Below are 12,889 nucleotides of genomic sequence, written 5' to 3'. Positions count from 1 at the left end.
TTTGGTAAAATGGATTTTAGCAACTGGTATATATATCATACTAATAAAAAAAAACACCGTTCGAAACCTAATGTACGTTCTAACTAACATAAATATCTCTGACGATGTCGGTCACGACATAACCCGGTCACTGGTAAAAAATTTATAAAATAATTATAAATAAAAGTGGAATAAAACTATTTATAAGTATTTTTATTATTATAATTAAAACGCAGTTCCACCAAGAAATGTCAGTAGAAAAACTCTATATATTCACATAAATATCTTAACTTCTTAACTGTAGGGAAAAAATTAATAAAATAAAACAATAATAAAACTCAAATCAAATATTTTATACAACTGCCATTTAAGTCAGGTTTTTCAGAGGGTTGCACCCTTTGAACTTTCTTGAACCTGTTTTGAACCTTTGAACCCTCTAGAATTATGTTATTCAAAAATATTATTAAATTTTGCATAATTAATCCTAATCCATAAAATTTTATAGGTTCATAAAGTTTGTAATATTCTTTGTATTTTTTATTTTTATGAGCACTCGCTGTTATTTCAGAACACCTGTAATCTAGGTTTTGTATCTGAATACACAATGAAATAAATGCATATAATTTTGTAACTCATATTACGGAACACCTTGCGACATTAGGTTGTACTGCCGCCATCACGAGAAGACCTTTGTCTCTCCCGAAGATGAGTTGCTGTATTTCTTGGATCGCATGAGGCAGCAGGGGTGGCACTGGCCCCTCAAGCCCCGCCCTCCCGAGCACATGCACTGTGAGTACACCCCCGATAATACAATATCTCGTCATTCTTCGTTCATTATAAAATATCATCCCAGAATTATCCATTTTCTAATACATATGTGTTTATTTTCAGTGTGTTTTAACTTATCGAGGATTTTTCCCCCAAAATACATCTATGTCCCCTTTTTGCATCCATCGCTATTTTCGTGATTCTGTTTATCCGACATTTTGGATGAGATATGAATTAGTTTTATCTGTGCGTAGAAAACTGACATTTTATTTTGTCTTATTCTTTTATTAATTTCAGTTGATCATTTTCCATTCCATATTGCCTTTCCTTTGCATTTTGTTATAATTATTGTTCTTCTAGTTAATTGAATATATCACAGTTGATGATACCATGAAAAGTCCAAATAAGTGTAAAAGTAATATAAATATGTAAAAGTAAAATGAACGTAATATCTACTTACAAATATCGGTTATTTTGTATTATTTGATGTTTTTGCATAAATTATAAAAATGCCTCTGAAAGAAAAAACAATTTTGAGATATAAACTATTCTCAAAATGTCCACAGCCAACACAAGTACAGGCAAGTCTGAACCAAAAATGGAGAAGGATTCATATTTCTGTGAGTAACGACTAATGTTACATGGAATGGATAGATATTTTGTTTTATTCGTGTGCACATTAGCTTTTGTCAAGTGTTCACATAAATATATAGACACCTTGCGCAATCCTGTTTTCCATTCTCGGATTAAACAGATGCGATATTTGTAATAGTAGGCGAGAGCAACAACAGCTATGTCTTGAAATAAAATATTGACTATCTTTTGTAATTTTTCAACACCTTTTATAGGATGTCTTGGAGGACAGCATTCCCACACTTCACTGCATGTTTGTGGTTGTGCTTTGTGGCATTAGTGTTACTTTTTCAAACATATAATTATTTCCCCAAACCTAGACGAGAGGATAGTGCGATTGAAACCCTCGAGATAATATTTTTAAGACTTACTCACCTTTTTCTGCATGGAATATATTTTTGCACTGTGTTTTAGAAATGATTGTGTCCGGTAAAATTATTGTATAAATGACTGTGAATCATGTCCCCCGCATGTTAATGTGACGCACACATCTACGAATGAATACGGCCGTTCTCGGCACATTCCCAGCACATGATTCCTAATTGTTGCCTATCGTTAGTGATTAATATCCGGAACACTCGTATAACGAGCAAGTTATGTGTTGCTAGAAATCATTTAGATTACCCATCTCATTCACACCTCACATTTTTCCTGAGATTTGAGTTTTATTATTTTTCACCGTATTTTATTTTATTATTTGAGGTGGTTAATATTGAGTAGCTGAAATTTAAAACGGATACCTATTGAATACATTTGAAAGATAATAATTTTAATATATTTTTTTAAACCTACAATTAATACTCATATTTTCTAAAACCCTTTAAATATAATAAACCTTTTAATTCATCCGTACCTACTTAGAATGAATTCTGGATTCCTAAGAAAATGTTGGTTTTGCATTTCGTATTATAAATAAAACCTAAGCATTTTTGTAACAAACAATATGTGAATAATCTGATATGGAATATAAATTTTAAAACTTGTCGAATAACTTTTCCACATATTTTTAATTAGTGCATTCTGTCTAACCATTTATTTACTTATTATTTATTCTTTAATCTCAACTAATTACTTTTCCTACTTGTCTCTTTTACTATTTATCGAAAGAGACAAATTTATTAATGAAATTATTGTTAAAATTATTCTTTTTGATAAGTAAATATGTATGAATGTGTTTTACAATAAATATCTTGATCTGTAGGTGACCGTAGTTTGATGCAAGCCGTTGTATTTGATGCGAGAGTCACGGATTGGTTTTCTCAGAATATCACGGGGTCTAAAGACGATAAAGGGTAAATATTATAATTCTTATTACACTACAAATCCTCGCATTACATATATTTTCCGAACTCGGAATGAGTGAATATCACATCTACCTGTTCGAGCAAAAGTGACATAAACTGCCATGTTCCTTAGATCAATTTCTTTTTTTCAGTATTGAGGAAATCTGTTCATTTCCATCCACAATAATTTGCACCATGGGAATAATAATGGCACAATTAAAAAAAACGATTTTTACAATATTGCAGTTACACACATACTCGCGCTATCAGTAAACAAGCATTCATTCGCAAAAACAAAGGCTCAACTTAAAGTTCACTCACTTGCACCATCTAGTTTTAAATGTTTGCAGAAGTAACAATGGCATAATGATCATTCTACCACTATTATTTCTTGAATTTGATAAAAAAATATAATTTAACATTGATAATTTTGCTTTTATTTGGCCACATAAATCATTTTATAAATTGATGATGGAGATAGGAAATCAAGAACTTTTTTGCATACTTTACTAAAAAAAAAACAATTTTGGACTTGCGCTGTTATCGTTTAGATGAAACTTGTCTTTAAAACATACGCATTTTTTAAATATTAGTTTTTTTCAAAAGAGAAAATCACCATTACTCAGAGCCAGATCTACCACAGGTTCCGACACTTGCTTACAAGGGAGGGGAGAATAATATGCTCATATCAATTTACAAATTCATATATTCCTATCCCCTTTCAGTAAGTGATGGGGCGCTAGATCCGTTTAGATCCAGCGTTGCCATTACTTTATCTTAACCTACCTAAAAAACTATAGTGTTAATTTAAAAAATACTCACTGTTAAAACATTTTCATTTCAACTCATCGAGTTACTGTATTTAGATATATATATATTGAATACGCTTTTACTAGTTGTCAATGTGTGTTTAAGTCAGATGTATGGAGCACCGAGCACCGAGGTTAATGAAATAGAATCTTCTCATTTAATTATATTAAAACATCTTTGGAGAAAACACTCAATAACTATTTATTCTGACACATACATGGTGCCTCAAATACATTTATTGAGTATATAAATCCTACACAAAACATTATTCACTGTACTTCTCGTTTTATTATATTTTTTAGAATATGTATAAATGTACAATTCATCGAAACTACCCAGTTTTTTTACATTCCTTCATTTGAATGTAAAAAATAAGATTGTTTGACATTTGATACTTCTGTGAAGTTGTTTAACTCGTGGATACACTTTTTGTGATAAATATAATGCATGTAGTCTACCTCCAGAGTTCAGCATAACCTTACTATGGAGAGTTTTATTGCCTACTGCAGTGCCAATTTAGAATCCGACGGTGTTGGTTGTGTTTTTCGTAAGGAACAAAGCAAATTTTTCTGTTGTAACCTTCTAAATGAGAATTTAAAATCTTGTTGTTAGTATTTATGCCAATGAATATTTAGTGTCAGTTGTAGGAAATTAAATTATTTAACCACTTTTGTTTATATTTAGCATTTTGGAATACTGCTGAATATCTGTAAACAAAATAATGCATTGAGTTAGTTTATCCACATTGGGTGCTGACAATTATTTTTTTCTAATTTTCTGTAGAAATTGTTATCCGAGCATTAAAAATATATTCATGCCAGTTGTTTGAAATATTTTTGATATGAAAACAATATTTTTATTCAAATATCTTAAATGTACCTAATTTAGTACTTACCTAAACAATATAATATCATCTCTTAAAGTGCCAAAAACTGTATATTTTACCCTAGAATGTACATACTTGAGTCTTTAAATAACTTGTTGTGTTTAATGTGCTCAGTATTTTTCTTTATATGCAGCTATTTTAATGAGCATAACTCAGGCAGTTTATTTTGTTCACGCATACAAACAACATAAAACTAACTAAAGAATTTTTCACAATCATCAACTTGTTACCTTTTCTCATACCCACTCTGACGTTTTGTTCTGTTTATTTGTTCACTAATGAATTAATATTTTTAATGAAATGTCGCTCCTTGCACTATCATTTTATTGGATTAGCCCAAGTCCCATTACCATGTTGATGGTATTGCTACCCAGGTAAAGTATACACCATGAAACTGATAACAAGCATGGTTCTATATTTTTTGACTTACGAAAACAACTCGGTTATTTTGTGTTACTAGTGATATAAAATAAATCTTTAATTAATATGAGTTTCAAAAATAATAATTGTATCTGCTAATTTACATGTTGCAAATTTAATATTTTATTTAACAGACATAAATTAGTGTAAAATTTAATTACTGTACAATTATTAAGGGTTTTCATTACTACAGTAGAACTCCGTTTATCCGAACTTCAGTTATCCGGATTGCCAAATATCTAGATCGTTATCAGGAAATTAAAAATAAAGGCGAAGTTTTTAATTAAAATATAACTGTGCAATTAACTTTACTGGACATGTTTAAGTAAGTTTTTGATGTGATTCCAATTCGCTGTATTATTTCAAAAGCAGTAATATCTAGCACTCATTAATCCAGATAATTGGAGTTTTATTATACTTAACTACCTAATTTATAAGTATTTAACTATTGATGTTTTTAAACTAACTACTATAAATAAGTTTTTTTAATAAGTTACTTAAGCGCCTTAACAAACATGTTTTAGCGGGTTCGATCATCTGTTAAATTGTATTTCTGAATATTTTTTTTTCTTATTTTAAATACCTGCTGTAGTTTGACAGTCGGATCTTTTTTTCAGATAATAATAACTATATATTTCTGCAGGGGGGGTATCTATCAAATAATATTAGCCGTGGTTATTCAATAAATACCCTACGTCAAATTCAAATATCTGCCGTGGTTGAATGTTATTCGCACAGGAGCCGCGTGCAGTAGATAACCATCTTTATAATTCCTTGTGTAATTCCTAATGCTACCACTGGAACTTATTATTTTCAGGGTAGAGAACTAACTTATTAATACTACTTCATTTTTTTTCTTATATTTTCTTACATGCCGCTGAATGACAACATACTTATGCACATAAAATAATTGATTTAAAAAATAATCGGGTTAGGTTTTTGAAAGACATAAAAAAATGGTATTAAAACAATGAGAGTTTTACTTAGTTACCTCACTTTACTATGGGTATCATGTAAAAAGATCACACTTTATGCATTTTTACTTAAATAATTCACTGTACAGTCAGCTGGGGTAAAGACGATTGTGTCAAAACAATCCCATTTTTTTACTGTTTCATATAATGCCAGAAGTAAGAGAAGAAAGTTACAGTAGTATATAAATATTTTTATCAGTATATTTTATATTTAGAAAGAAATTAGATTTTGACACAATTGGCCCATAGATGGATTATCCCAGTTGACTGTGTATTTGATGGTATTGGAAAAGGAGAAAATTAAATTAGATATACTTGCCTATATTTTTTACATCTTTCAAAGTCTACCGTTTGATTCTGTTTTGACTATTTCCAATATTTTTTCTATTAATTTCAATTCTGTTTCTAGGAAGGAATTTATCCAGAGATTTGGGATAACGGTAGCCTTTGTAGCGACCCACAGTGGTTTGACACGTTGGCAATCCTTCCCGCACCCTGATGATCCCCACAGTTCAGAGAGGTATTTGTTATCTTAGCTGAAAATTGTCCTTTAGCTAACAACATCGTATAAGTCATTTTGAGTACAGTAAAACCCATGTTTTACGTTTTTTAAGGCAGCAACAAAAAATGTGTGAAACTGAGGAAAACTCTAAAGTGAGAAAATTTAAAATGTATGGAAAAATAAAAATAACATAAAAATATAATTATTGTACTATACTATTCTAAATACACTGCAGAAAAATTGTAAGAACTGTCATAATTGGATATTATTCATATTTACCAATGATTTAGTTAAAAATATTTTATATTTTTTCAAGCACTACTACAATGTGTTATTTTTTATTGAATTAAAAAAAAACATGTTTAAATAATTGTATGTAGGTTATGTAGGGTATCAACCTTTAAACCACGAAAATAAAAATTTTAATTTGCATAAAATGCATACAACGATTTTTTCCTTAAATATTGGGAAATTTTATTTATATGGTATCACTTTTTTTAGTATGGCACCACAAAATTTAAACTGTCATTTACTTCGCGGCGAAACTGTTTCACACTTTTACAATAAATGTTAAACTATCTTCTTTTAACATTATGTTTATAACTTCAAATAATATTTCGGTTGCCAAATTTTTGAACTTTCTGCACCGTAATTTATTGATGTAAAGACTTTATTTTTCCTAAACATGTAAACACAATTTAGTAAAATGTTCTAATAAGACACTTAAACAAAATGTTCAATTATACTGAAACTACTTTGAATTTAGTTTGAGACAATAATTTACACATTTTTTAATTTACCTCGATTTTATTCTCCATTCACACAGCGGCGCGCGACTCGTTGTCTTTGACAGATCGAATGAGTTTAAAAAAAAATTTCAACGTAAAACTGGTGTTATGAAGAACGTAAAAAACGTTAATTTGAGGGAATATTTGGATGAGAATGTATGGGAAAAATGGGACCTAAATATTTCGGTGTAAAAAGGAAATTAGTTTCCCGTAGCATTGAACTTTCTCATTAACACATGCTAGTTACGTCCTTTTGCTTCCAGTCCTGTTTATAAAGGGGAGTTCATTATCTTCCAGAATGATTCCAGTGGTGAATATATCGCACCCCCAGAAGTACACTGTCCTAAGTCTAAATTTGGCTGTGTTGAGTTATGAATGCAGATTAATCACATTTTTTTTTCTCTTTCTTAGAACACTCGTGTATCGCTAAGAATTTTTTGAGCGAGATATACCTCAAACTTTAGTATTTAGTATTCACAGTAAAGCAGCAAATTAAATATAGTATAGCAATTTTTATACATAAAATAATTAAGGGGATGAAAAAAAAACAATAATAAAATTTAACCAACAACGTCATACACATGAAACGAGGGATAAAAAAGATAAGAATACAAATGAGGAGAAAAACAGAATCTCAAAACTCATTGTACAAGGGATTGAAGCTGTACAATGAGTTACCTCAAGAGATAAAGGAGATAGAAAAAATCGAAATATTTCAAATGTTATTAAAAGTTTAATTAGTTCTTAAGATGTTATGAACCAACTTAATAAAGCATAAATAAATCAAATTAATTCTAGGCATTATTCTGATATTCATTAAGTTACTACCATGAACAAATTTTAAGAAGTTCATTTTTGCTATCCTGGAAAATGGCCAATTTAGACATACCACTGTGAACATCAGGGGGTGTGATATCATAATATTGATATACGATATCATAGCACCGCACCATAGTGCTATGCAGCTTTTTAAATATAATTAATTTAATTTGCAATGTCTTTGTTCAGACCCGAGTTTGGCGAAAGGTACCCTCGAGCGACCGATGAGGTGTGGTACAAGCGTGCAGTAGAGCAGCACTACATGGAGCCCTCCAGCTTCGTGTACTCCGTGGACTGGGACGCCGGGCAGCGGTACGGCTCCGACGAGGACCTGGGACAGTCGGGGACGGGGCAGGGCAAGCCGCTGGTTATCGCCACGCACGCTGTGTTCCATTCTGTGGCGGACAAGTCCGCTCCGGCCGCTGTTGTCGGCTTCCAGTTCCACCACTCTAGCCTGCATGCGCTCTTCACAAACATCACATCATCCGTGAGTCATATGTTTTATTCAATTCAATTAATTTATTTTAAATATAACGTACATTACAAACATATTTTCAATACTTACATATTATAAAAAAGAAAAGGAGACTCATGTCAAAGTAGTAGGAGAATCCTGCTCCGGGAAACCCCTTTGGATACATGGAACAGATCAATATCCAGAGCGATGTTGTTCAGCATAGCGGTAGCTCTTCCAACAGGCATAACCATAGGCAGGTTGGTCCTGTATATCGGAATATGAAACAATCTATGCTGACGCTCTTAGGTAATTATCAGGAACATACAAACCCAGCTCATCATAATCTCAGAATTATCTATCACACTGCGCAACAATCGATAAAAATGTGTAGTCAAATACACATTCCTTCTAGTCTCTAAACTGTTGTAGCCAAGCATACCCTGGAGAAACTCTAAAAACTTTATAAATATATCACATGTCTCTCTCCGTGTCCAGTTGGATGAAGAGTACAGTTGTGTGGAATATAACCAGAACCTTCATGAAACAAAAATAATATTAAGATACGCTGCGATTGGTGTACCAATACAGTGCTCTATGCACCATTAGGTGCGGAAAGGGAATGGTGATGATGAAATATGGGGAGTGGAAGGAGACAAAGAGACAGGAAACTACTGAATGGTGCGGGCTGCTTTCTCTGCTGCCGCTGCTGGGATTTAGCTCGACCACGGGCACTGGCTTGGACTCCTCTCAATTGCGTGCTGCTTTCCCTGCTGTAGTTTCCGCCGCCAGGATTTTGCTTAAACACAGCGAAGACTTCTCTTAATCCCTGTTCCTGGAGCTGGGTCGTAGTCTCCGTCCACCCGGTTTTCCTTCTTTTTTTTTTCACTCCATGATTTCTCAACTGCCATTTTTCGAAGCCTGGAATCTCGCTCCCCCTGAAATTCAGGCGTACATCAGTAATGCTGTTATAACGGAAATCGGGGCAGATTTTATCCAGCCATTTATTAAAAAAATTCATTTTGAAAAAAATTGTAGTTACCAACTTGTGCCAGAAACCTGACAAAATATGGATTGCGGTCTCGTGGAGGTGTAGGTTACGGATCAGAGATCCGAGGTTTAAACCCTGGTCTACTACAAGATGTTTTCCATTTTCTAACACTGTTATTTACAGCAAAAAAAATGGCCCTTAATTGAAGTATTCAGTAAATTTATAAGAATGGAAAAAATATGGATTTAAAATTTCTTCAAAACATTGGCTGACTGGTAAATTTTTAACAGGTTGAAATATCTAAATTTGTTACAACAGTGAGGGAAAACATTTTTGAGAAAGGATATGAAAGTCTAGGCATTTACAGGGCTTATGACCTGTCATTGCCTTGTTTAAATGGCCACTTTATTTTACTTTTCACCGTGGTGAATGTTACACAGTGTGTAAAGTGGCCACTTGACAGGTCATTAGATTCAACTTCCATGTTCCCGTGATGTTCCATGTGATAAAAATAAATATTCAATACTGTAAAGGTTTTGATTTTTTAATAATGTTGTCTTTCAGTGTGGTGAATCGGTAACCTGCATAAAGACTTGTAAATCGGAAGAATTGGACTGTTATGTGATCGATAACAATGGTTTCGTAGTAGTCAGTGAGAATCTACGCGATGCTGGTCGCTTCTTTGGAGAGGTGAGTCAAGAACATTCAAATTTGGAAAATAAATCATTTCTCAGTACCCAGAAAATTTTATTTTTATTTGGTTATTCCTCACTAAAATATCTCGGTTGATCATTTAAATAGGTGAGAGCACCGGTGATGAGGCAACTAGTGGCCGAGAAAGTATTCCGAAGTGTTCAGATTACGGACTACCAGGCGGTGTGTGCTGACCACCTGAAAACTTCGAATCCTGCCAATGCTCTTTTAACGGTAATTTTAATATATTAATTTCTTTAAAAAAAAAAAGAATTTAAGGTGACGCCAGTGAAAGAACTTAGAGTAGACAATATATGAGGAGCTGGCCAGCAGAACGGGATAGTTAAAGAATTTTACAGGACATCAAAAAAAACTAAAACGAGTTCTTCCACACAAATTTTAGACATTTTTTTAAAAGGAGTATTTTATTCTTACCTGTTTATAGCAGGTCCGTGTTTTCTCAAATTGTTTTATTAAAAGGAATAAAAAAAATGTAAGTTCAGTTTTGAAAGCAAATGGTAAAATTGTGTCTTTTTGAGCCAGCTTCTCATATTATATTATTCGGAATCTGCAGAAGACCAATGGAAGCATCGGTGAATACATACAGGACAGTATTGTCCTGTCCTTTCCCTGCTTCAGACCTATTGTCCTCTATTGTCTTCCGTGGTCCTCGAGATTTAGGACAGGCTATCTCCGCAGGACAATGGCTTACCTCCACCGATGCGCGTGTCGTTGTATATTTATTTAAGCAGCGTTCTGCGTTCGAACTATGGTTGAATTGTTGTATTGTCCCACTGTTCTGTCCTGCACGGTTGAGGCTATTTTCGGAACTTGGATAGATGCATGGAGGCTCTTTGTGGATACCATGTGCTCCGACTAGGGAGAGGACATGGAATGACGATGATGATAATGATGTTGTTGCTTTTATTACTGTCAGAATCGGCTGTTAATAATTGAGATTTATATGTTTCCATGAGTTTCTATAGCCATTAGCATTGGCTGCCTGCCTATAAATTATCATTAACAACTGTAGTGGTTTACCTTATTAAGTTACTTGAAAGCCAGAAAGCTATTGGCTAATACACCTTTCTTTTGATCTGGTTGGTTCACATGGTGAGTACAACTGAAAATTATTCATATTAAAGTATGTTTTTCTTGTAGCCCTTCAGAATAATTCAGCACATATTCGGCTGGGCAGTTTCCTACATATTCTGGATATGGCAACACGCTCCCCTGGTGTCTTCTGAGGCCTACGGCTACTCTTACCCCAACGAGGAGGGTAAGTCCCTTCCCCCCAACTACCGTAGACTAATCTGCCTCGTGCTCTAGACATTACGTTATATATTATATTATTATTGTGTCATGTGAATGAGAATGAACCCCTTGTTCAACCATAGAAAATATCTTTTATACTTCAAATAATCGTTCATTCCTTCATTTTAATCCGTAGACAAACTATAATAAGTTTAATATTTTTAAAGTAAAACAAATAAGTCCCATCAATTACATTATTTTTACATAATGCCAACAATTTATACAAAAATATCTGAATTTTTTATATTTATTCAAGAAGTTAATTGAACCACACTGGAAATTTATAATTTTCTTCATCACTATTATAGTTTTGCAATACCTGGATAAGTTGGTCACCGCCGTATGTCATAGTGATGTCACGAGTCTGTATTTTCACAGAAGCACTGATCAATAATGAATTTATAATTAATGTCACTTTTGGATGCCCCAAAACATAATATTCACTTTTGATTTGTTACCACACTGTCTTTACATTGTCTCTTGCAATAATGATATGTATATGTTCGTCGTTGTTTCAAATTGTTTTTTGAGAAATGAACAGTTGTGTTTGTTTGTCATAATCAAATAAATATGGAAGCATGTGTCTCACAAAAGGTTGTTTTATGTGGTGTGTTCATATGTTATGTGTTAAATGTTTTAATTCAATACGTATCAAAAAGCTGGTTTTTCCTTTGTCTTAGTATGAACTTATAATACTCATTTAGATAACGCTTATATTTATCACTAATGTAGAACAAAACCAGGGCTTTTCACTCGTAAGTGATTTCTCTAATTCTTCTTCCAAACTTTACTGGATTGATTTAATATCTCCGAAGGCCTTACTCTGCCTTCGTTTTGCATAGCATCTTATAATAAGTACAATGCAAATCGATTTTCTTCACTTGAAGTGCTTTAATATGGTTTAATAGACTTGATTTGTAGGGATTTTCCTCTAGAACCAAACCACCCGGTCCAAGCACTCATTGTAGAGTCCAAAATCCGTACAAATTTCCTTAAAATGCAAACCTAAATTTTGGTTTTCAGAAGTGGTATCTCCAACTGGTAAGTTATACGATCGGCTTATGTAGAGAGAGCTAAATTGAATAGATTAGAATTATTTTACCAACACCCTTTTCGTACTTTAGATTAGAACAGAATGAATTTATTCTGCAAATATTATGCATGACTTTACCATCAACGAAGTAGCGGCGCTTAGTTCAATTTTTAATATCGGAAAAATATGATTAGACTTTTCAATTACTTAGTATTTAAATTAATGTAAACATTTGCTTTTTGTTTATTTATTTTGGTAGAATGATAACCTGTATTATTTTGTTATATTTTACACACAAGCATGTTGAATGGGGCACCGAATGCGTACTGAAATAATTGCACTTTTTATAATTATCTTTAGCAGTATAATATTATCACTTAAATAGAATAATTTTTTGTTTCTGTTTATCAATATTAATTTCCTCAGTGAATTATCGATTGGGTAATATGTGTTAAAAATATTTTCTATTCAGATTTAATAGAGTACCTACCTGCCTTTGGTGAAATTTATTTGAAAGTATTTGGTGTCTTTGAACATTTTTG

The 12,889-nt window shown here is 32.6% G+C and overlaps 1 protein-coding gene and 1 long non-coding RNA gene across 4 annotated transcripts in view; one reads left to right on the top strand and one right to left on the bottom strand.

Moving 5' to 3' along the window:
• stj (voltage-dependent calcium channel subunit straightjacket) overlaps window positions 1-12,889 on the top strand; it is a 35,547-nt gene that overhangs the window by 16,155 nt on the left and 6,503 nt on the right. The window contains exons 15-24 of one of the 3 annotated variants that reach the window (XM_088242713.1): window positions 641-768; window positions 1,314-1,367; window positions 2,582-2,672; window positions 4,695-4,733; window positions 6,163-6,273; window positions 8,052-8,349; window positions 9,872-9,997; window positions 10,109-10,234; window positions 11,162-11,279; window positions 12,338-12,355. In XM_088242713.1, coding sequence (XP_088098839.1) covers window positions 641-768; window positions 1,314-1,367; window positions 2,582-2,672; window positions 4,695-4,733; window positions 6,163-6,273; window positions 8,052-8,349; window positions 9,872-9,997; window positions 10,109-10,234; window positions 11,162-11,279; window positions 12,338-12,355 — 1,109 coding nt within the window. The remainder of the gene's footprint in view (window positions 1-640; window positions 769-1,313; window positions 1,368-2,581; window positions 2,673-4,694; window positions 4,734-6,162; window positions 6,274-8,051; window positions 8,350-9,871; window positions 9,998-10,108; window positions 10,235-11,161; window positions 11,280-12,337; window positions 12,356-12,889) is intronic. The other 2 variants (XM_088242714.1, XM_088242715.1) reach the window with 2 other exon arrangements.
• Window positions 8,362-11,815, bottom strand: LOC148284071 (uncharacterized). The gene is made up of 2 exons (XR_015825420.1): window positions 11,634-11,815; window positions 8,362-9,254 (listed from the first exon to the last, which is right to left on the bottom strand). It is a non-coding gene; the product is annotated as an uncharacterized LOC148284071 (long non-coding RNA).

Source organism: Micrasema longulum, unplaced genomic scaffold (assembly GCF_059751315.1).
Source record: "Micrasema longulum isolate JH-2025_06_02 unplaced genomic scaffold, ASM5975131v1 h1tg000161l, whole genome shotgun sequence".
NCBI lineage: Eukaryota > Metazoa > Arthropoda > Insecta > Trichoptera > Brachycentridae > Micrasema > Micrasema longulum.
Note: the sequence above shows the minus strand (reverse complement) of the source record. Positions and strands in the feature narration are given on the sequence as shown.